Here is a 23,464-nt window from a genome sequence, read left to right on the forward strand (position 1 = left end):
TCTAGTCCTTGCATTAGCTCTACTACTAGATATATTTATGGAGATGAGAAATAAAAACCCGCCCTGTTCAGCTATGATCAGCTGTTCGGCTGAGCTTTCGGTGTTGTTACGGAAAGGCCGAAGCTCATCGGTTGGTCCTTGTCACATGACCTGCGATGCACTTGCGGCATTCTAAAAAGTTGAGATGTTTTCATGTCGCCGCATATGCGTCGCGACCGCGCCGCTTCTATTATGAGTAAAAGCACAGTAAGCACTCGTGGAAGTTGCGAGCGTCGATTTAAACCACTGAAACGTGTCCGATGCTATACGTTACCGATGCTCAAACGGCATCTTGGGCAAATGTGGCTCAGCTGTGTGAGCAGAAACGCTGCAGATGTCTGACAAGAAATAGAATAGTGTACAAATGTATTCAGGGATTGCATTTGTTCAGTACAGTGTTGTTCAGTGCAAGATTTTGATGTTATTTAGGTTAAAATAAAGTAAGGAAAAATATTTGCAAAACTGTTAAAAACTAATACTGTATATAACAATGATAGAGACACTGCTGTTTACATTTTTTGTTAAGTATGGCAAAAATATTTTAGTAATGAAATTTGAAGTAAATGAGAAATAATGCAAAGGAAAGTAAATTTTTCAGAAAGTTTGCGCTTTCTTGTGCTTGAATGTTAAAATGGCCCTCTTATGAGGTGTCAATCACAGCAACGGCCCCCAGCCAATTTGAGTTTGAGACCCCTGCCTTAATCCAGTACCTAAACTTAACAACTACCTTAACTATTAATAAGCAGTAAATAGGAGGTTAGTGAGGCAAAAGTCCTAGTTAATAGTGAGAAATGGACCCTAAACTAAAGTGTGACCGCAATATGTATTTCAGTTTTTATAATTGGTTCACGTCCAATTCAATACAGATTAATAAAGTAGTAGAGCTAGTACTTTTCTATATTTTTTACTATACAAAAACATGCAAAATGTTTTACTGGGAAACACATGATTGATAAATGAACTGTGTGTAACATTGCAAGACAACTCAGTGTGATTGTTAATTATGCGATTATGTGTTTAACAAACTTTGCAAAGCTTAAAATAATGGTTGCGTTGGCTCTTAAGCTATTAGATCAGAGGTCTAATAATGGTCTATCAATAAGTTTAATGAATACCAAAGATGTCTAAAATGTATGTCTAACACATGGAATTATTGAATAATCCCATCAATTATATAAGTATTAATAATAATAAAAAACACTAGCAAAATAGATTCCACTCGTGGTCGTCTGTGCCAATTCTGGTGGGGTCATCTTACCTCAAGGGTCTAAATTTACCTTTTCACTTCAAAAAAAAAAAAAAAAAAAAAAAACCCACAAATCGAAAAACATTAATGTGTCCACATTAACAAATAGACACATAAACCTTTGATATTCAGCATAACTCACTGTCACAGATAATTATTTTCCAGAGACACAAAACTAGATTTTTGTCTGACAAAATCTCACAATTGTTAAAATTCAGATGAAATTACAAAATCGATAAGAGCATAGCCATTCATTAAATTTGAGATTTTGTGCCATCAATGCTTGAGACTTAACCTTAGCCAGTTCATGTGCCAAAAACATTTCTTTTGTTTTCAGGAAACACGTTTTAAAAAGCAGTCTTCCTTGCATCAAACCACCTTTGTACACAAGGAAATATGTGTATATTCATGCCTTATTTTGTTACCTGTGTATTAATGAAATTAAGAGTCCACTAAATAATTATTAGACATTGGAAATTGTATGAATTGAAGCTGAATGAAAGGGAACGTGTTTAAAATACCAAATGAAAAGGAAAGTCGTTTCTGATCACAGTTTACAATCTCATATATAACAACAGGAAAGATTGTTTTTTGCCAACATGGCCACATGAAAGAGCGTGCAGGTGTGTGTGATTTATTCTCACATAACAAGAAAAGGAAGAAAAAGAGAGGGGCGGTTGGGACAGAGTGCACACCATAAGACAAGTCCGCTGGATTTCAACCAATTTGATTTCTGTCATAGTGTTGGCAACTATAGCGGGAGTGATCTCTTGCAGCATAAAACGCCAAAGCCAGCGGTCTTCACTTTTGTAGTATGCGCTTGGCTTTAAGGGCTTCAAACCAAGATCTTTAGCGAAGTTGATGCTGTCAGACAGCACAATGCATCATTGTTTATCATACAGCAAGCTGAAAAAAAAGAAAAGAAATATTCAATCTTTAGAATAAAGAGGTATGTCAACACACTTGTGAAGAACAAAGGTGTAGTGGATTGTATTGTAGTTTAGTGTAGATATGTGAAATTCATCCCGGTGACTTAAACTAAAGCTCATTTCCCCTTACGTGACGCTTTAGCTCAGGCCTCACAGACAAACGGCCTATGCTTGGGTGCATCTTCATTGTAGTGTGGGTTATAACTCATACTTTCTTATTATCAGGGCTTTTATTAGATATAGCAGCACACATGACCTCTGTATTTTCTATAATGACAAGAAAGATAAGTGTTAAAGAGCTACAGAGAATGAGTACATACTATGGTTTTCCTGTGTAGCTGTGCAGTGTCATTGAAACCACCCTTCAAACTTCATTTAGCAACATAGGGGTGCAACCATGGTAAAGCAACAACTTGCATAACCAACAAGAATTTAAAGCATCAGGAAGCTGAAAAATGGCATGAATTACACTGTGAAAAACAGAGACTGCAGTTTGTTATAGATTTTAGTCTCCACAGTTTCATTTAGGACTAAAATAATCAAGTATTGGAATAAAAATATTCTCTTGTTGTGCATCTGGGCCGTCCACTTCTCGCTCTGTCCCGATTAGATCCAGTTTGTTTTCTTCTTTCAAGACAGTATTGTGTGGAATAGCCTTCTTCAATTCAAGCGTGCTAAATACTTCAGCAACTGAAAAAAAAAAAAAAAAAAGATTTTCTGCATTTCTTTAAACAGCACAACCTTTTCAGCTGTGTTAATGAAAAGAAACATTTCCGGTACTAAAAAAAAGTGAAAGTGACATGTGACGGCCAAGTATGGTAACCCATACTCAGAATTTGTCCTCTGCTTTTAACCCATCCTAGTTAGTGCACACACATTAGGAGTAGTGAGTAGTGAACACACACACACACACACACACACACACACTGCAAACTGTGGACACACACACCCGGAGCAGTGTGCAGCCATTTTGCTGTGGCGCCTGGGGAGTGATTGGGGTTTAGTGCCTTTCTCAAGGGCACCTCAGTCATTTCCTGCCAGTATTGAGAATCGAACCCGCAACCTTCTGGTTACAAGTCTGACTCTCTAACTATTAGGTTTTTTTTTTTTTTCATCCAATTTTTTTGAGGAGGCACTGCCTCCCTTGTCTCCTCGGAGAAAACACCCCTGTATTTTGAAGTAACACCCCTTGTGTATCACTGTTGCAGGATCCTCTGTTTGCCTGTGGAGGCGCTGTAGTGGCAGATATGTTGAAGCCATTAGTGAAAGATTTTAGTTAACAGCACAGACATGAGAAAAGCACTGTGCAGTTACTACTGAGAGAATCTGCTCTGCTTGATTTCCACCAAAATATGTGACACTTGACACTAGCAAAGGCAATTATATAGAGACCCCATATACCCCAAAAAAACTGAAATGAAATGTTTAACTTGTTTTTACTAATAGTAAATAATGTTTTCTTTCTCCTCAGATGTGTCCTGTGTGGCAGAACTCTTAGGCTTGGCTGTAGATGATGGTCTTCAGGATCCATACAACAACCACCGAACAGTTCAGCACAGCAAGGTAAAGAATATACAAGTTTGTTCCTATCTTGTTCGTCAGTTTCACAAACACTGATGTCACACTGCAGTGTAGTTTTGCCTTTAACGGCTGGTATACGGACAGAATTTAATTTCTGTTTTATTGATTTGCAGTGTAGAGTAAGCAATTACCATGTCCTTTTGTGTGTTTGTCGAGGTTTTACTTGCACTGCGAGGTGCGAGGTGTCTCCACAGTTAGAATAATAAACATACTAAATGTTTTATACATGTTTTTGTGAGGGTTAGGGGGTAGGAAATATCATTACTTCAGTATAAAACAATAGAAGTCAATGAAAAGAAGTGTGTGTGTGTGTATGTACTTGTACTTTGAGCAGCAGCTGCATTGTCAAAGCTTGTCTGTCACTGTTCATTATCACTTAGTAATTACACCCTTCAAGGAGCTTTGGCCTTCACACTGCTCGCTTATTACTGTCACCAACACAAGAGCTTGTGTTTATGCTAAAGGCTGAACGCTCAAAGACAAGAGTTACAGAAAAACTTGATCTTGATAAGTCCTCACATGCTGGGCTGAAGGATGTCATAAACCTCTCAGAGAGGTTGTGTATGGACATTGCTTTAACACTGCACAGGAAGAATGAGTTTCTCTCTAACTCCATCCATCTATCCCAGGAGGCCTTTTTATTTATTTGTCAGACCAGAGCCCCATTTTTGTGCGTTCTTTTAATACAGCCGGTTTTAATACAATGGTACAATACAATGGTGCTTACGATTAAATCAGAACAGATTATTGAGGTTTGTATAAGGTTTGTCAATCCTCTTTAATTATTTACTACTAATTTGCATTTGATTCTTCTAATTGGTGCACTTGATTCTAATTTTAGACACTCAGTGTAGTGATAAATATAGGGATGTACTAACTTCTTTTCCACACAATAAATGGGTATTTCTGTTAGTTAAAGCTATACAAATTACACAGTGTAAATTCTGAGAGTCATTCGTTAAACTAAATATTGTCTTTTATATAAATCATCATACTAGAACCCCTCTTTGAGAGAGTCGTCATAAGAATTAATGCAATTCTTCACGTGTAACACGTAATAATAAAAAAAAAAAAAAAATCTACCTACAATTTCTGGACCTTGTAATATCAAAGGCCAAAACAAGAAGAAACAAGTTATACTTTTGTCATTGTGTCGGAGTTGTTAAAAACCCCCTGTGGTGAAAATCAAGTTTTTAATGTTGTTTATATGTCTGTGTGGTGTTTTTAATATGCTTTAAGACAAACCATGTGCAAATTCATATGTCAACACCATTGCTGAGTATTTTCTGCTTAAAACCGCAGTGATCTGAAGACCGTCTCAAAAACGTGGTTTGAAATCGCTGATGTTTCTGACATCACAAACTACCTTGTAACTAAGGCTTTTGCATATCATTAACTATGACCGTTCTGAAGCAAAGGAGTCGTGTAACATTAGCAACACATTATTAGCTGTTTGATAACAGTCATACAAAACACTAATCATATTAATTACCGTTATGTGTCCGATATTGTAAAGAGCGATACCACTGTGCAGCGTTTACTTGAGTAAGTTGACCGAGTGGATCTCTGAGCTCGTGCGAGTGAGTGGAGGCGGGGCTAATTAGCATATTCATAGATCCATGTATACTAAATTAGGCAAGGGTGTAGAGTTACATTCAAGCTATATTAAGGCATGAAGAATTTTTTTTTTTTTTCACAGGAAAAACCTTTAAATATGTCATTTTGTTGATCAAAGATGAGTTTTAAGGGATCAAATTATTGACTACAGTCAGACTTTAATGTAACTAGTGCAAACTTCTCAGGTAATTGAATTTATTCAGTGTGGTCACATCGGCAGGTGTCTGAATAACTTTTGTGGTCACTTATTTATTTGCTGCTTTAATGAATTATAGTTTAACAGATTAATTTCATAAATTCTACTGCACTAAATCAATCAAACATCAATCCCCAAACCCCCTATAGTTCATACCATGCTAACAATAATTTCACAGAAAATCTTATCACATCATATTTCCCAATGGACACCTGATCCTCTTGCTGCAACACAATTATCTGATTAGATGTTTACATTGCGGTCAGGTGTGCAGGTTTGTCTAATAAAGGGGTCGCTGGGTGTGTTTAAATCTGTTTTTGTGTTTGCTTTATAGACATGCACTACAGACTCATATGTGGAATTTCAGAAGTCCTATGTGTTTGTTTATATTTTCATAGGAAAAGATGGGTTGCTTTTATAGATTTGAAAGTGAAGAGTCCCTTGAAGATTTTTATTTAATGTCTGCTTGTTTCTGAAGCCGTAAGCTGAGCACAGTAAACAAGGGGTCTCCCCATCTATAGAGATTTAGTTCTCTTTGAGTTGCAAGCCTGCTCCACTCTTGATGTGCAAATGTATTAATTAAAGACTCATGCTGATGAGTTGCACTGCTTATTGCCGTCCCACAGAATAAATAACATTAGAAAACATTGAAAAACTTGTTTTAAGATGTTTAGTTTTTGATCCAGTTTTCCAGATGGTGAGTCCAAATTCAAGCAGACATTTTGACTTCTGGGTGCATTTATGTGCTGGTGCACTGCACTGCAGGATATGATGTTATTTTATATATTAAACATTGTAGGCTGTCTTTCTGGGTTCATGTTAATGAAAAGCAAAGCTTTTTATCTGTGGATGTAAGAAACTTCTTTTGTCCTTCTATAATTGATCGGCTGAGGAGGTGGATTAGAAGGGGAGGGATTTTTTTATTGTTTGCAGAGGAACAACGCTGAGTCTCTGTGCAGATCTGTCTGCACTTGAATTCATAGAGTTGCTGATCTAATACTTCAGCAGCTAACAGAAAGAGAGCCATGCCTGAATACAGCCATCTTCATCTTCAGAATCAGTGTAACTGACTAAAAAGTAATGGAGAGCTCTTCCTCACCTTGACATTGTTTGAGTGTTTGGTACCACTTTCCAAATTTCTCCAACCTTCTGATTTATTGAGTTTTGATTGTTACCTGACTGGGAAATAGCACTACATTTCATAACCACCAAAGACAACTTTCTAAAATTTATGTCCATTTTTCCAAATGTTGCCTTTTTTTTTTAAATAAAGATGAATGTGGTGATGAACGTTGTTTTAGCAATGAAGCTACAATAGCTATTTTGTGAATATTGTCGTTTCTTGACAATAAGGGAAAAATATTTTTTCACTTATTCAGTGCAATCCTTCAGCAAGAAGACACAGTCCCTGACATGTAAACCTGTCTAGTTCTGGGGCCAGTGGCATAAACACAGTCACTATGTTAAGGGTGTTTTCACACCTATGAATCATTTGTTTTGTTCTGAAACAGGGACTAAATTTGTTACAAAGTTGCATTTTCTTTGTGGATTGGTTCGTTTCGCTTTTACAAGGCAACATTTCAAAGCGTACCAAAATGTTTATGCAGATCACTTGCGAGTACATCTGTCCTCTTATTGGTCAGAGTTTTCTCAGCATCATCCATCAAAATAATTGACAAGTTCACTCCACAAGCTTATTGTGGCTTTATTTGTAACTGTCGAGACACAAGCATTGGGAAAGCATTCTTGCACAGAGAAGCGCAATTAAACAACATTTTAAGACCAAGAGGCGCTCTTTGGTTTTCAACTACGGTAACTAATGTGCTCACTCACAGAATCAGACACTACTGCTTTTTATATAACACATTTCCCGTTATGAATTATGATATCATTTGGTTCGTTAGTCCAATGGGTCGGATTGCTTTCGCATCTCAAGCGAACCACTCCAGAGTTCGTTTGAAAGCGTACCGAGACCACCTCTTTAGAGCCCTGCACGGGCCACAAATCTAGGCCCTAGCCCGGCCCTGGCCCGAGACGCTCAGGCCCTGCCCGGCCCGTGTCCGACAGCTTGTCAGAATCTTCGGCCCGAACCCGACTTGAGCCCTTTTTTTTTTTTTTTTTTTTTTTTTTTTTTTTTTTTTTTTTAAATATATCCTCCCCATAACGCAGCCTTTGTTGCAGCCATTAAAATGTTCAGTTTTGTTTTTAATTGCAAAGTAGTTCCTTTTCGTTTCTTTATTAAGTTAATTTAGAAAAACGTTTGAAGCACTTCTTTGTTTGTTAAAGTTCGTTTCTTAAAGTGACGACCGCAGCGGCCGACAGTGAGTTGAGCACGTTTGACCGATTTAGACTCTCAAATCAACACTTGTTTTACCTACAATAAAAGCCATAGATATAAAACACTAATATAAACATATCACAATGTTAGTTTAAACCAGGGGTGTCAAACATAAGGCCCGCGGGCCGAATACGGCCCACAAAGGTATGCAGTCCGGCCCGCGGGGTGATTTGAACTATAATAAAAACAATATAGAGATGCACTAGTCCACTGATCATAAATCCAAACATTTTTTAGTTTTATTTTTGGTCAATCTTTATTCCGGGCTGGCAAACAAAGTGCTTTGTAATAATTTCCAAAGATGTAATTTGTGTGGAAATATTTACGATGTCTGTAAACAGGACGTTAACACAGGCACACGAAAATACTCTACAAAGCTCACTGTTCGTGAAAAATAGGAAGAATATTATAAATATAGAATTAGGGTTGATATGAATGTATCTCTGAAGCGAACTGTCTTCAGAAAAGTTTTGATGGCTTTTCCTCTTATCTCTGTATAAAGTAATAGCCTATTTATCGACGCAGCGCTGCATTGTGTACAGCGGTAACCATGGAAACGCTATATCACTGCTGTTCCATAAGCGCCACCTACTGTCAGAGAGTGAGTTTTCAGCCCGTCAGCTGATTGTTTTCTGCAAGTGTCTTATGTAGCATAATTTCACAAAGCTAAAGTCAGACCATGCTGTTTTTGCTGTTAATCTTGAAATTATACAATAATTTAAATTAAAAACAACTGCTCATGCTCATGTGTATAACATCTTTGTTGGAATTGTGATAATAATGCAGTGTTTGCCTCTAATATCAAAGAGCTAAACATATTTTTTGAACAAATAAACAACAAATAAATTTGCTTTTAAAAAAATCTGCAGCCAGTATCAGAATCGGCCAATTTGCTTCTAAAAAAAATTGGAATTGGCCATGAAAAATCAAAATAGGTGCATCACTAATAAAAAAAAAATTAAATAAAGCATATAAAAATTTAATCATTTTTTCACTGTAAAAACAAATGCAGTTTTAATGAGCAGTGTAATAGTTTTCTTGCAAATTAATTAGTTGTTTAAATGGTTAATATTAATGCATCTAAAAAAAAAAACTATGCAACTATGCAAAAACTATGGCTTTTTTTTATTTTTTTATTTAATTAATTCGGCCCTCAACCTAAAATGAGTTTGACACCCCTGGTTTAAACGTTTATTAGCACTACCACAGTAAAAAGCAACTTTTTTACAAGCGGAAAAACAAAAAAAACAAAAACAAAAAAAACTTACAGGTTGTCTTACCTTACACCACAGCAATGCATCAAAAATCAAAGCTTCACCACAGAACATGGTCATTTTCAAACATCCAAATGTTTCCATATTCGCAAAGTACTATTATTTATTATGCAAATTATAGGCTTTGTACTTCGCTCACATTCCAACAACATCCTTCACATGTGCTTTGCAAGTGAGTCAATAGTAGCTATAGCTATGTGTGTGTGTGTATATATATATATATATATATATATATATATATATATGTATATATATATATATATATGTATATATATATATGTGTATATATATATATATATATATATATATATATATATATATATATATATATATATATGTATGTATATATATATATATATATATATGTATATATATATATATGTATATATATGTATGTATATATATGTATATATATTGAGCAGTGTAACTTTGATTGACTGTATTTTAGTTTGATAATAAACAGGCTGCGATGTCAAGTTAAAAATGCGAGAACTTATAGGCTATGTTGTATATGTGCATAAGGCGCCGGCGCAATTTCTCCAGCCAAGCACTGCAGGTGCGTGAAGTGTGAATACTCATATTCTGTTGTTTTATATGCTGTATTTGTGCATGTATAAAACTAAAGCCTTGAAAATAACATTTTGGTATTTTTAATGGGTCACACCGAAGTTAACATCCCTAATTTTAATCCAGTTTCAGCCCTCCTTTCTCACTCTTCCAGCTGCTGTGCTGAAGGCACGCTGCTACACTAAACATGAGGCACGCAGCCTCCAAAATGAAATGAAACTATGGTCTCATCATGTTTCCGCCAGCGCAGCACTATATCTATGCATATGTTTGTTTTACCATCATCAGCTTCTCATGGTTTATTTTAATTAATGGATGTCCAAAGTATTAAAAGGAGGAGAAGCCTAAAACAGGCCCGAGGCCCGGCCCGCCTCTGAGCTATGACGTGAAAATCGGCCCGAAGCCAAAATAAATAAGTCGGGGCCCGTCGGGCTTGGACAGAAATGCAGGGCTCTGCACCTCTTCAAAGAGGTCTTGGTACACTTGTTTGGTTCACTTTTGGTGCGCACCCGAGTGCGATTGCTGCATTCACACCTGCCCAAAGGAACCGCATCAATGGGGGACAACGAACTCTAGTGCGATTCAACCGAACTAAGTGAGGCAGGTGTGAAAGCGCCTTAAAACTTTATCTCAAACATGGCTTGTCAAAACACTTTTGCTAATAAAGCTGGGATGTCTTGATCATTCAAAAAATGCACTGCCCTGCCAAACAAAATCCTGCTTGGATTTAAATAGCCAAATACTTAAGAGTCTATGATTGGATCATTATTGCAGTGATTATGATGTTTCTAGCATGTTATATGTTTGGCAACAGTTCTTCTAACCCTAATTGATGTTTCATTTCTACAACAACCAAGTAGGAAGACACATCATGGCCATATTCCAGGATGACAATGTCAAGATTCATCAGGCTCAAATTGTGAAAGAATGGTTGGGAGGGAGCATGAAGAATCATTTTCACACATGAATTGGCACTTCTGAGTCCAGACCTTAAATTCATTGAAAGTCTTTGGGATGTGCTGGAGTTGACTTTACAGAGACTTTATATATTGTCAATACAAGATCTTGACCAAAAATTGATGCCACTCTTGATGGAAATAACATTACAACATTTATTTCCATCAAGCGATGCATCTACTCTTACTACTACTCTTTAGTATTTGCCTATTTAAATCCAAACAGTGACTTTATTTTGGCTGGGCAGTGTATATCTTTGGCTGAGCCAGGCAAAGTGATCTCAAAAGCCAGTTTGGGAGCTACTCCATAATGTCCAACTACCAGACCCCCCAGCGTTTAGCATTGAACTAGGGGGATGGGAATGACTAAGCCAGTCAGTCAGCATATGGCTGTGAGCTGACTAATAATCTGGGCTTATTGACCAGTCCTGCACACAGCCAGAGGTCGGGAAGAGATCCGAAGGAGAGGAACAACTAACTCTACCAGTGCTGCCCATGGGACGGGGTCGGCTCCAATGGCTGAGCAGACCAAACGGGATGCCAGGCCATGCATCTACCTCACCGCGCTCATTGAGCTCTGCCTCTGTGAGCACTCGCCGGTCGAGTTCCTCTGTTCGTTCCTCACCATGTGCTGGTTCTGGCCAGACTGTGTCAAGGAAGGCAAGGACATCTTCCTCAACTCGACTCTTCTCACTCTACATCGGCTGCTTCAGAACAAGCTGGCCCGACTGCTAGAGGAGATTGCTGCCTGCGTGGCCTGCCAAAAGGTTGCTGAAGGACCGGTTTTCATGGTATCAAATGCTATTGTGTTTATAGGAGGAGGGATTGACGTCTATTCAATGTCTACCGAATCATTTTGTCATTAACGTGGATATAGTTTTTTTAACAGCATTGATTGCATTGGCGTTCCTATCCGAGGAATCATAGAAACAGCTATTTTAGCTGTAATTGAACACATTATTCAACTGTGATAATTCAATAGTTGTCATTATCACAATGGTATATTGGTTTTTCTGAACCACTTGGACAAAGCTTAGATTTGCTTTTGACACAGTGGGCTTCATTATTAAAGCTTGCTTAAAAAACTGAATGGCTGCTGAAGAATAATAACAGTCTAAAATGTGCACTAGAGCATATAAGTGCAAGTGCCGTTTGGATTGCATGGCTATCCACTTTGATTTATGTGTGTGTGTCTTTATTTATCGGGCTTTAAAAAGAAGATGGCTACATGGCACAATTGCTGTAACCTCAGGGATGAATCACAGCCTGTCAGAGCTCTACTACGCTGTGACAGGACATTTTCCTCTGAGCAATGGCCAATGCTTTCTCCAGGGACACTACATCCTCTTGGCTTCCCATATTTTTATTTTATTTTGTTGTATGAGCAGCACTCTATGCAAGCTCTTGTTGTTAGTTGGAAATGTCTCGGCTTTCAGAAATTAACACAATAAAATGAGTACATCCGACTTTAAGTACTGCAAGAGTTACTAGCTGTTTGTTGGTGGTGACTTGTTGAGGAGGGGAGTTAGCGTTAGTTAACACCTTGCCCAGAGAATATGCCAAATGAGGATAATCCTTTTCTTGGCAGACGTACAAGAGCACTAATCCTTCTGCCTCCCACAGTCTCTATCCTGCGACCTTAGAGAAGTCACCACTATTTGTTATTTGTTACTGCTTCATTCAGTTAATAAAGTGGCAGAAGTTTGAACTGCCCTGTGATTGTATTTGTACACTCTAAAAAAAAAATGCTGGGTTAAAAACAACCCAAGTTGGGTTGAAAATGGTCAAACCCAGCAATTGGGTTGGTTTAACCCAACTATTGTTTAAAAATGACTATATGGCTGGCTTAAAATGAAACCAACATAGGTTGGAAATTAAAAATCAGACACATAATTACTAGAGGTAACAATAATAATCAAACAGTGAATGTTTAATAATAAGTAATTTAATAAATGGATATTGTTTCATTATTATTCATTAAACTTATTAATAAATGTTCATTTATAAAACATATTGATAAATGTTAATTTCCAGCATACTTTGGGTTCATTTTAAGCAAACAATAATTTTTAAACAATAGTTGGGTTAAATAAAACTACCCAGCAGGTTCGGCAAACATTTAACCCAACTGCTGGGTTTAAACAACCCAGTTGCTGGGTTTGTCCATTTTCAACCCAACCTGGGTTGTTTTTAACCCAGCATTTTTTAGAATGTAGAATTTCCTTTTGTTACATATTCAAGTCTGTTTGGGTAGTGTCAGTTTATTGAGTCTAATAGTATGTTGCGCTGCTCTGAAAATGCCCTTGTGGAGAACTAGACTGGCCACATTGAGCTCTCTTTCGTGCTTGAACTGACAAAAACACACAAAATTATGCTAAAATGCCCACTTCGTCAAGTATCCTCATAAGAACAGTCTTTAATGAGTTAAATAAAGTCTTAAATGACCGTAAAGAGTTATGAGGACATCAGATGTGTGTCAGATCCGCGTCATGTTCGTCAGATCTTAAAGTGACAGCAGCCTAATAAACCTGCTGCTGTAATGTCTGTCAGTATTAATCATTGTTAATCAAAAAAACACTTTTTGTAGCTTCAATAACAATTAATCTATATTTAATTCAGAATTTCTGCAGTGAAGACTGTGAAGTGTTTGATAAGTTTATTCAGTTTCCTACCTGTTGGATCAGATATTTAAAATATACTGTCTTTGTTGTTTACATATTCATTTGGAGATTAAATGCAGAATTATTACAATATAAATATACATTAAAAACTTTAATGTTTGATGTGATTAAAGGTGCAAGACAGAATACAGACCGGCATGGCTTAATTTATGGGCTCACCTCATTTGCTATGAATCCAATATATTCGCGTATTGGCGGCATAAAATATTTGGTTGCTAACTGGGTTTGCTGCATGACATTGATTTTGTTGTCTGTGTCACTCTACCTCTTGCTCGAGGCTTGTATCTGAGCCGTTTGCCAAATATGTTAGGAACAGCAAGGGAATTTCCTAAGGGCAACAAAAACATACTTATTAATAAAAAACTGTTTCATGGCTAGGCTGGTAAGAAATGTTGATTATATTATTAGATTTTCTCAATTCACACCATTGACAGATGTGGTTTGTTTTGAACTTTAGATCGAAGGATCTGACTAGCAAGTGTTTGTTTGTGCTGTTGAGATCCTGCCAGGTTTTAGTGTTACATGGTCTGTATGTGAAATAAACAACTCTCTGAGAGGCAACGGGCATCATATTGGTTCATTTTGTCTGCTCTGCAGAACCAGGCAACACATGTAATTTTGTATGTTTTGACATTAATACTTCTAAGAATATGATATTTGCCTGGGAGCTGTGTGATAGCCCAGAGGCAAAATGAGGAGAGTTCGGGCTCTGTGTTTATGGAAAATTTCAGACTATTTTGAGACCACTTTAAAAGCAGATTACATTTTAAAAGAATTAAATAAAATAGTTGTTTTTTTCTTTCTCCTCTGTGACTGTGTGGTTCTGGTTAATATTTTCAGACAATTCTCCTTTCAGCATTCATGGTAATGTTAGCCTTAGTGTTCACAGGCCATCCAGAAACATTTCCATTGTGTTGATGTTATTGAAAGGCCAGGCCACTGGTAGTGTTTGCAAACTGTCTGAGCACTTCATTATGCTCTCTGGAAACTGCAGCGGGGTCATATTAGCCAGCAATTGATATGCAGATTTCAGTGGACAGCAGCAGTTTCAGTCTAGCTCGTACGTGTGCAAAACCTGCTAGTGATCGATTTTTAGAAAGCACTCTAAGCTTGAAAAAGAAAACTAGCCTAAGGCTCAGAACTTTTGGAAATGCTTGATTGTTTATTAGCAGTTGGAGGAAGGAGACATGTCTTGAGTTAACCTGGAGCAAGTGTTTGAGTGTGACACAACCAGAGCTGAAGAGTAACTCAACAACCATGCCAACTTTCAGGGTGGGCAAGATTAGAAGGAAAAGCTGTTCTCTGGCCAAAAGGACAAAGTACCAGGCTATAGCTGCCTGGAGGATCCTTTATAGGCTGCTTTTCATGGTGAGTGTATTTATGGGTCAGAACATGAGGATGGAGAGACAAAGAATCTCAAAGGTGTCTCTACTGACCACTTGATTGCATTTCTTTTAGGGCAGATCAATCTTGAAATACTGATATTGGTGTTTGAGAGGATTGATCCTCACATTAGAAATAGCAGGATCAATATTTTTAATTAAGGGGTTATTTATATTAATTTGTTTGATTGTTTATTTAGCAAGTAGATTGTGTGTTATATTAGATTGGGCTTGTTTCATGTTAATAATGGCTTATAATGTTCGATACAAATGCATTTCCGGGCATATGGAACACCTTACAGTGTAAACAAGCAAATAATAATGCTGTAATACTTTTGTATTTCTATATTATGATATTTATTTATTTAAAAACGTTTGAATAATTTAAGCATTTTTAAACATTGTTTAAAAAATAAAACAATAAATAATAATTAGTACCATAAAACGCATATTTCGTGCAGCTGTTATTCATTGCCACTAAATATTTTCTGGCTTATATTATAAATATTAAAATTCACTTTCTTTTGAGCCCTCTGTAAACACTGCAGGTGTGATGATGGTCACAGACAGGGATGTACACAAAGAGCTGGCCCTTTAAGCCCTGGGTATACTTTGTTTTTTACGCATACGCTAGTGTACGCGCACAGTCGAACGCACAGCCTTGGAAAGTATACTTCATTCGACTCGTACGCATACACAAACGTTCGACGCATGTGCAGTTTTGAGCAATCTCTCTCCACGAGTTACAACCCATGTAAATATATTTGTGTTCTTTCATGCTGGAGTTGTACAAATGAGGGTACTTTCTAACCTCTTCACACAATCTCTCGTCTGTGTAGGCCTCCATTGTCGCTGTAGCTTGCATGTGTTCAGGTCTGTTCTGTTTATGCAGTTTTTCTATCTTGTGAATCGACGCCCCCAGGGCACGGTTGCCACCTTGTGGATAAACTAATGTAACGCATGTGCGACAAAGTGTGGTGTGCGTACAGTACGCACGTACTCTGCTGATGACGAAATTCACGTCACGCGCACTGTAAGCTGACGCATAAAAAGTAAAGTATACTTTGGGCTTTAGCGGTTGAGGCATTACTCACGAATACATCAAGTAAAAAGGCCAGCTCTGGGTCTGTTTTAAATCCTTTGTTGTCGCCATCTCTGAAAAGCTAGTCTGATGTTGATACGTGTTTTATTTGAGGCTCGGTCACGTTTCCTTTTTGCTTGTAAACTCTTCTCTGAACAGACTTTCTTTCTTTTAACAATGGATGTTTCCTCATATGGTTTCCTTTTTGAGTGATCCAATGTGATGAAGTTACTTATTTTTTCAGTAGAAAAAATCCTTAGCATTGAGACCTGTATGTACTATGTATTTGTTCATTTTTTTTTTAGCAAACAATCTTCTATAGAGCACATTGAACACAGTTGAATGCTCACTAAAAACCAGTTGACTCACAGATCATTTGAGTGTGCCAAGTTTATTTCATTTGGACATGTCTGAAAATGGTCGTATATAAGTGGAGAAGTTGTATATCAATTTCCACCAGTTTGACCTATTCAGGGAAATGAGCGAATCATAGTTTAGTAGAGGCACTGCCATGATTTTTCGCCTGTACTTTGCAGTTATGCTTTTCAAATTCGTGGTGCTTTAGTAGCTCAATAAGAACTTTGTGAAACCAAGGGATGTCAATGAAGCGCTGCATCCCTCTGAATCTTTTTCCGCTGTCGGACTGTGACCCCGTTTACATGCACTTCAGAAAACAGCTTATTCCAGGGTTTTTGCAGAAAGCAGCGCTCTGAAACTCATGTAGACATGAACACCATATTGCTTACGCCGTTAAATGGATTTAAAACGGCGGTTTAAAACGACTATGTTTCCGCTGGAGAACTCGGCGTACGTGTACTGTAAAGATAAGCGGCATTCTTACAGATTTTTGTGTTGAGAAGACGGGATACTAGGCACAGGTGGTGCATTTAAATACGAGTGCTTTAGAAAATGAGTGATTTTTAAAAAACGATTCGAACCCCTATTAATGTTTTTCATGTACTGTTGATATTTTTTTGGAAGAAGGATCTGCTTCCACGCCCCTGCAGCAAATGCATTTGTGACCAGATGTGCCCTGACCACCTCCAGAGGAGTCTTTGATGATTGGATAGTAATGCATTTTCAGAATGCGTCTTTATTTATTGTTGTCCATCGCATTCAGATAACATGAAACAGATGGTAATAAGGTCTGAGTGGGGCCAGTTGTGTCATTCGGATCACAAGCTTTCAAAAACGTGCACTGCCAAGCAGTTTTATTCCTCTGCAAACCGTGAGCTGTGAAAATTTTCTGTCAAAGAGGAAAGATTGTCAGACTGAAGCTTTTTGACAGCTGGTGTCACAGCATTGGAGGAGCCGTCATCTGGGGACTTGAGAGGAGGAAAACGAGAACTGAAGCTTTCAACTATGTTATGTCTTGTACTGCTGTCTTTTTCACCTCCGCATGGTTCATTTATTTTATCTTAATTAGATATTTAGAACACCTGGCATGCAAACAGAGACATTTTATGTTACCACTATGCGGTACCGTTCTGTAATACTATATCTCTATTTGGAGGTTTGCTCTGTTAACTGGTCAGATTCTCACAGTGACTTGGCATGAATTTAAACAGCCAGTTCACACTCGGTGTAAGTGTATGTGTGTAGTAAAGAGAGCCTCACAGATCATTTTCAGGTGCTTTCGTGAGGCTAACAGGAACCTGTATGGAGTCTTCACAACCTGCAGAGCTTCTCTTAACCTCCTGGAGACTGCAGCAAAACAAACGACACAAGCACTAGCCACAATTACTGTTATCTGTCTGTGCCAGGCTGGGGTTTCCCACCGATTCTCCTGCAGGGCGCTCAATTAATGCGTCAGCATGATGTGTCCTGCCTCCCTCTGCCGCTTATTTATGTGTTTGGAGTTTTTATTATATCCCAAAATCTTGGCTGTTTGAAAGTATATCACGTTGTTGGGAAGAGTCAGATAACTTTTTACTCAAAGGGATAGTTTCACCCAAAAATTCTGTTCTAATTTAGATCCCAAAAAGGTTTGCATTACCTTCTTCTGTGGAACACATGTAAACAGTGAAAGTAAATGTTAATTTGGACCCATTAGACCACTTTGACTTTTAAAATATCCACTGAAGAAAGATCATCATACATTAGGATGAGTAAATGATGACAGAATAGTAAAAATCAGTAAAAAAAATACTAGTCCTGATTAGGGGTGTAATGATACATTGTTATATCAAGATATAAAAATGCGATGAGATGTATCGTTGATGTAAACGATATGACTCTCGATATAAAGTTAGTTTTATCCAAGACTCAGCTTACTTTATTTATAAAGTATAATTCATCCAAAAATGTAAATTCTGTCATCATGTTCTCACCTCATGTCATTTCAAACATATAAGATTTTTGTTCATCTTCCAAACACAAATGAAGATATTTTTATGAAATCTGGGAGATTTCTGTCCTTTCATTTAAAGTCAATTCCCCTAAAACTTAAAAGATCTAAAAATATGTCATTAAAGCATCGTAAAAATAATAAATCTAATCCAAATCCAAGTCTTCTGAGGAGACACGTTGGCTTTATATGATGAACAGATTTACAACGCACATACTGTAGTAAACACGGACGTTCAAATGTACGTGACGCACAAGAGAGGCATAGTTTAACTCACCATATCGCGTTTTTAGTTTTGGTAGTATGCTGATTCAAAGCATTTATTCTTATCATGTAAGTGTATAATCTGCGCGGATGGCTAGCCTGTAAAAGAGATTCAACGAATGCCTGCATTGAAAGCGATAAGCATTTAAAAAAAGGAAAGTTTGCAGAGTTTCAATAACTGTACTACATTAAACGACTATATTTAATGTTGAATATAATGTCTAATAATTTATTATACATTATATTCATGCAATGGGGCTATTTTGTGGGTCCTGATAATGCCAAATGTCTGATTTTGATTTTTGCTGGTCTGATTGGCCAGTAAAAAGGGTCTTACATTATTTATATGTATAGTATAATTCTGTATTTTCAGGTTCAGGATCATGAATATTTTTATTCTGCATGATGTCACCATTGTTTTACTGCTTTAAAGTCCCCCTGTAGTCAATAATTTTATCCCTTAAAACTCATCTTTGATCACCAAAATGACATATTTAAATGTTTTTTCCTGTGAAAAAAAAAATGTCTTCATGCTTTAAAATAGCTTGAATGTAACTCTACACCCTTGCCTCATTTAGTATACGTGGATCTATGAATATGCTAATTAGCCCCGCCTCCACTCACTCGCTCGAGCTCAGAGATCCACTCAGTCAACTTACTGAGGTAAACGCTGCACAATAGTATCACTTTTTACAACATCAGATACATAACGGTAATTAATATGATTAGCCTTTGGCTTGACTACATTATCAAACAGCTAATAATGTGTTGCTGATGTTATACAAACCATGTTCCCATTCACCATCTCAGAGTCAGCTGCCTTCTAACAATCAGCATCCTTACCAATGCTTTGAACAACTCAGAACGTCAGTGGGGAAAGGCATATATTTCATCATAACATCGTAATATACGTCATATACCCTTTATATCGCTAAATCTACACGGTTTTTCATATCAACAGAAAAATATACCAGGATATATTCTCTTGAGACTCCCTTGCTTCAGAGCAGTTATGGTTAATGATATGCTAAAGCCCGCCGGCACGTTGACGTGATTGGTTACACGGTAGTTTGTGACGTCACAGAAACCAGCGATTTCAAACCGCGTTTTTGAAACTGTCTTAAGATCACTGCAGTTTTAAACAGAAAATACTACATAGGAATTTAGTTTGTCTTAAAGCATATTAAAAACACCACATTGACATATAAGCAACATTAAAAACTTGATTTTCACCACAGGCGGACTTTAAGAAGTTCTCTCTTAGGTTATAGCTATCCTAATTCTATTTCATGTTAAAATTCAGTTTTATTGTTCAGTAACACAGTCAATTGTTAATTTACATACATAAGGTTCTATTAAACCTTGAAATATTTTCAATTCTTCATTAAGTTGTATGTACAACAAAGTTAATAAAAATTGTTAATGTTCTGGAAATAAATCTGTTATTTGAATTTTTTTATTTTGTTCAAAATATTGTGTTACGTATCGTATCATGAACCCAGCATCGCGATACGTATCTGCCACCACATGGCCCAGGGGAGAAATTAGTTCCCAGGGAACTATCCTATTGGCTAGTTCCTATAACTGAGCTCCTAGAACTATTCGGTGCGAAAGCCCCTTACAAAATAGGGCTGTGGTTCTTCAGTGGCACAACTTTTACATCCCCACGTTTACATGTCAGATTTACTAATTCTTGATCCTATTCCAAAGTTTGATCCGCATTATCATCAGTTTCATCAGCCAGACAGGAAAAGAAATAATTTTCAGTATATTTAAAGATAGTGAAACAATTTCGTAATAGTATGTTGTCTTGCATTTGTTGGCAAAGCTTAATTGAGCCACTGACACAACTTACCCCAAAGCAGATACCAGATGCTTCATTTGATAATTCATTGCCAAACAATTGGCACGTTTTATAAAGTACATTGGCAATTCACAAAGTTTGCTATGAAAAAAATCTTATTTGACCTGCCATGAAGAAAAATAACATTACTGGCTGTATATGCTGCATATGAGGACCCTTTCTAAATATCCTCTGTAGGGTCATGTGACAAAAATTACTCACTGACACATTTTACCCCACTCTGCCTATAATTTGCTCGCTTGCTGCCGTGAACATATTTAATTTTTTTTTTTTTTTTTGCTTGTGTGCATACAGTTCATGCTATTTATACTTCACATCAGTGCAAGATGTGTCCACACTGCATATTTCATGCAACCTACATGCTGAAGCGTAGTTTATTTTTCACTGCAGTGTTTTTGAGGCTCCTTAATCTCTGTTTAACTAATGTCTTAGAAGATGTCCCGGGAGCCCCACTGTTTACTTTGGGTGGTCCTACCACAGCTAAGCTTTCTGTCAGAAGATTGCAGCTGAGCTTACCTATTCCTCTCGCTCTTTCTCTCGCGCACACTAAACTGACTTTGAAGCCACGTGGTCTCTAGAGTGGCCGTGCTGTAATTAGTAAACTGAACTGCAGAAGAAATCTGCTTCTTCCTTGTGAGATCCCATTTTCTCTTTGTGCTCTTCTGTCTGAGTCACCAAACACAAACACACACACTTTGCAGTGTAATGTGCTCTCTGTCTCCTGTATATCGATCAGTTGTTGTAAGGTCTATGGTCAACAGGACTCAAGTTAACGTACATGTTAAGACAGGTCAAAGTGCTGAGTTTATATTTTTCTGCAGCAGCAGGATGTGCTCTGTTCAATACGGAGTTTGTCTGGCTGGTTTAAAGCCAGAAAAGGGCTTTGGTGTTGTTTTTGTCCCCTGTGGTCACAGATCTGTCCTTGTCAGCTGTTTTGCTTGTTCACAGTTCTCTGAGAGCTGAAACTGAGATGCTGAAGCCTTTATTTTGAGACATTCATTGTAAGCGATATTGCTGTTTGTATTGATGTACGACCTTAATAAGAACTTGGCTGGAATCCTTACCATTGTGAATGCTGACAGAGCTGTACACATGAGATGTGACCCTCCAAATCATCTGTGTTTTATTATTCTGAAACCGCTCACAGTGTTTAAGATGATGTGATGCAGCTACAGTCTCTGGGGGGTAGATCCAGCGTAAATTATGTAATACTCGCACACACATCATATATGGACCAGTTCTGTCACAATCAATCTTTGCTCATCTGTTTCTTCACAACAGAGAGGAAAAGCTTTCAAATGTATGTTTTCCCAAAATGCACTGACAGCAGTTTAGAACTTTTTAATGTTTAGTCTATATTGTACTAAAAACTGCATTTTCCATTTACGAATAGTCAGTTAGTATAGTACAGCACAGTGTTGAGGAAAGTTACTTTTAAAAGTACTGCATTACAATATTGTGTTACTCCCTAAAAGTGTAACTAATTGCGTTACTTAGTTACTTTCTATGGAAAGTAATGCATTACATTACCTTTGAGTTGCTTTTTCTCACCTGGGCTGGGCTGTTTGTTTGTTTGTTTGTTTGTTTGTTTGTTTGTTTGTTTGTTTGTTTGTTTTTATAACAACAACAAATTCTATTTTTGGCAAACGTAAAGGCCTTTTCCACACCAAGGGCCCTATTTTAACGATCTAAGCGCATTAGGGCATGTCCGAATCCACTTTTGCTAGTTTAACGATGGAAAAAATAGTCTGTGCGCCAGGTGCATGGTCCAAAAGGGTTGTACCTTATCCCTTAATGAGTCATGGGTATGTTTTGTGCTGCTGTGCATTCCTGTGTGTGTAAAAAGCAGAGTGTACACGCATTGTGCACCCGCCTATAGGTGCATATTACTAATGCGCCCTTAAAATAACAACAAAAAAATATTGCGCCATTGACTTTAGACCAGGTTTTTGTTGGTTTTCAACACCTTGTTTTCAGACCAGCACGCCCATGGGCAAACAGATGGGTACGAGTGCATTTTCTGGATGTGAAAACCGAAACTAGCAAAAAACACTTGCGTCGCGCCTGGTGTCGCATTGCGCCGGGTGTATGATAGGGCACCAAAAGTGAAATGAATAAGCATCAGGCTGAAGGAAATGCAAATTCACGCTTGTACAGTAGAGGGCGCAGCTCAAACAAACCTTTCAGTTTCACACACAACGCCTCTGCACTTACTCACAATTTCTCTCAACATGGGGACAGGAGAACTGCCAGTCAATAAGTTGGAAAACAAAGTAACTTGCGTTCATTATTTAAAAAAGTAACTCAGATTTTTTTTTTTTTTTTAGATTTATTTTTGGCGTTTTGCCTTTATTATGATAGGACAGTAAGCAGACAGGAAGCGAAGTGGGAGAGAGAGAGGGGGATGGGATCAGGAAAGGCTTGTGAGCCGGGACTCGGGTCGCCCAAAGCGCAACAGCGCTATACGTCGGCATGCTGCCCACAAGGCTATCGGCGCCGACATTTTGTTGTAAATTTAAAAGTAATGCATTATTTTTCTAATTACTTGAAAAAAAGCATTTTTGTGTGTGTGTGTGTGTCCTCTATTGTTTTCCTAAATATTTGATGGATTGGTTGACATTGGCATCTAATTGAATGATCTCAATTGTGTCTCCTGCAGAGTGTGGATACAGTGTGTTCGCTGTACCACTCCTTCCAGGAAGGCTCTGGAGGTCTGATGGAGGGCCAGGAGGAGCACACGGGGCCAGAGGTCCCCATGCTCAGGCCCTGTCCACGTCATATGTCTGCCACAGAGAGACTGCGCAAGGTCATCCAGGAATTAGTGGACACAGAGAAATCCTACGTAAAGGTGAGAACTGACTCTGTAATCCCCTATTAACATAGTTCAACAGAAAGAAATGAGCTCACGTCGAGTAGAAATCCATGTCTGTACAACACTTTGACTTCATTAAAACTGAACTGTTTAACCTATTTATCCAGAGCTGTGCTGATCTGGATGTCACATTAGTTCAGTTTTAAACCTCAATTTTTAATGATACACCCATGAGGTGAAAATGGCTGTTTTAGCAAAACACATTTGATGGATAGAGTCCCGACGGACCG

At 37.7% G+C, this 23,464-nt stretch overlaps 1 protein-coding gene across 5 annotated transcripts in view; it reads left to right on the top strand.

Moving 5' to 3' along the window:
- tiam2a (TIAM Rac1 associated GEF 2a) overlaps window positions 1-23,464 on the top strand; it is a 127,389-nt gene that overhangs the window by 88,166 nt on the left and 15,759 nt on the right. For all 5 annotated transcript variants that reach the window (XM_051868115.1, XM_051868112.1, XM_051868116.1 and 2 more), the window contains 2 exons: window positions 3,686-3,777; window positions 23,022-23,210. In XM_051868115.1, coding sequence (XP_051724075.1) covers window positions 3,686-3,777; window positions 23,022-23,210 — 281 coding nt within the window. The remainder of the gene's footprint in view (window positions 1-3,685; window positions 3,778-23,021; window positions 23,211-23,464) is intronic.

The sequence above is a fragment of the Ctenopharyngodon idella genome, chromosome 17, assembly GCF_019924925.1.
Source record: "Ctenopharyngodon idella isolate HZGC_01 chromosome 17, HZGC01, whole genome shotgun sequence".
NCBI lineage: Eukaryota > Metazoa > Chordata > Actinopteri > Cypriniformes > Xenocyprididae > Ctenopharyngodon > Ctenopharyngodon idella.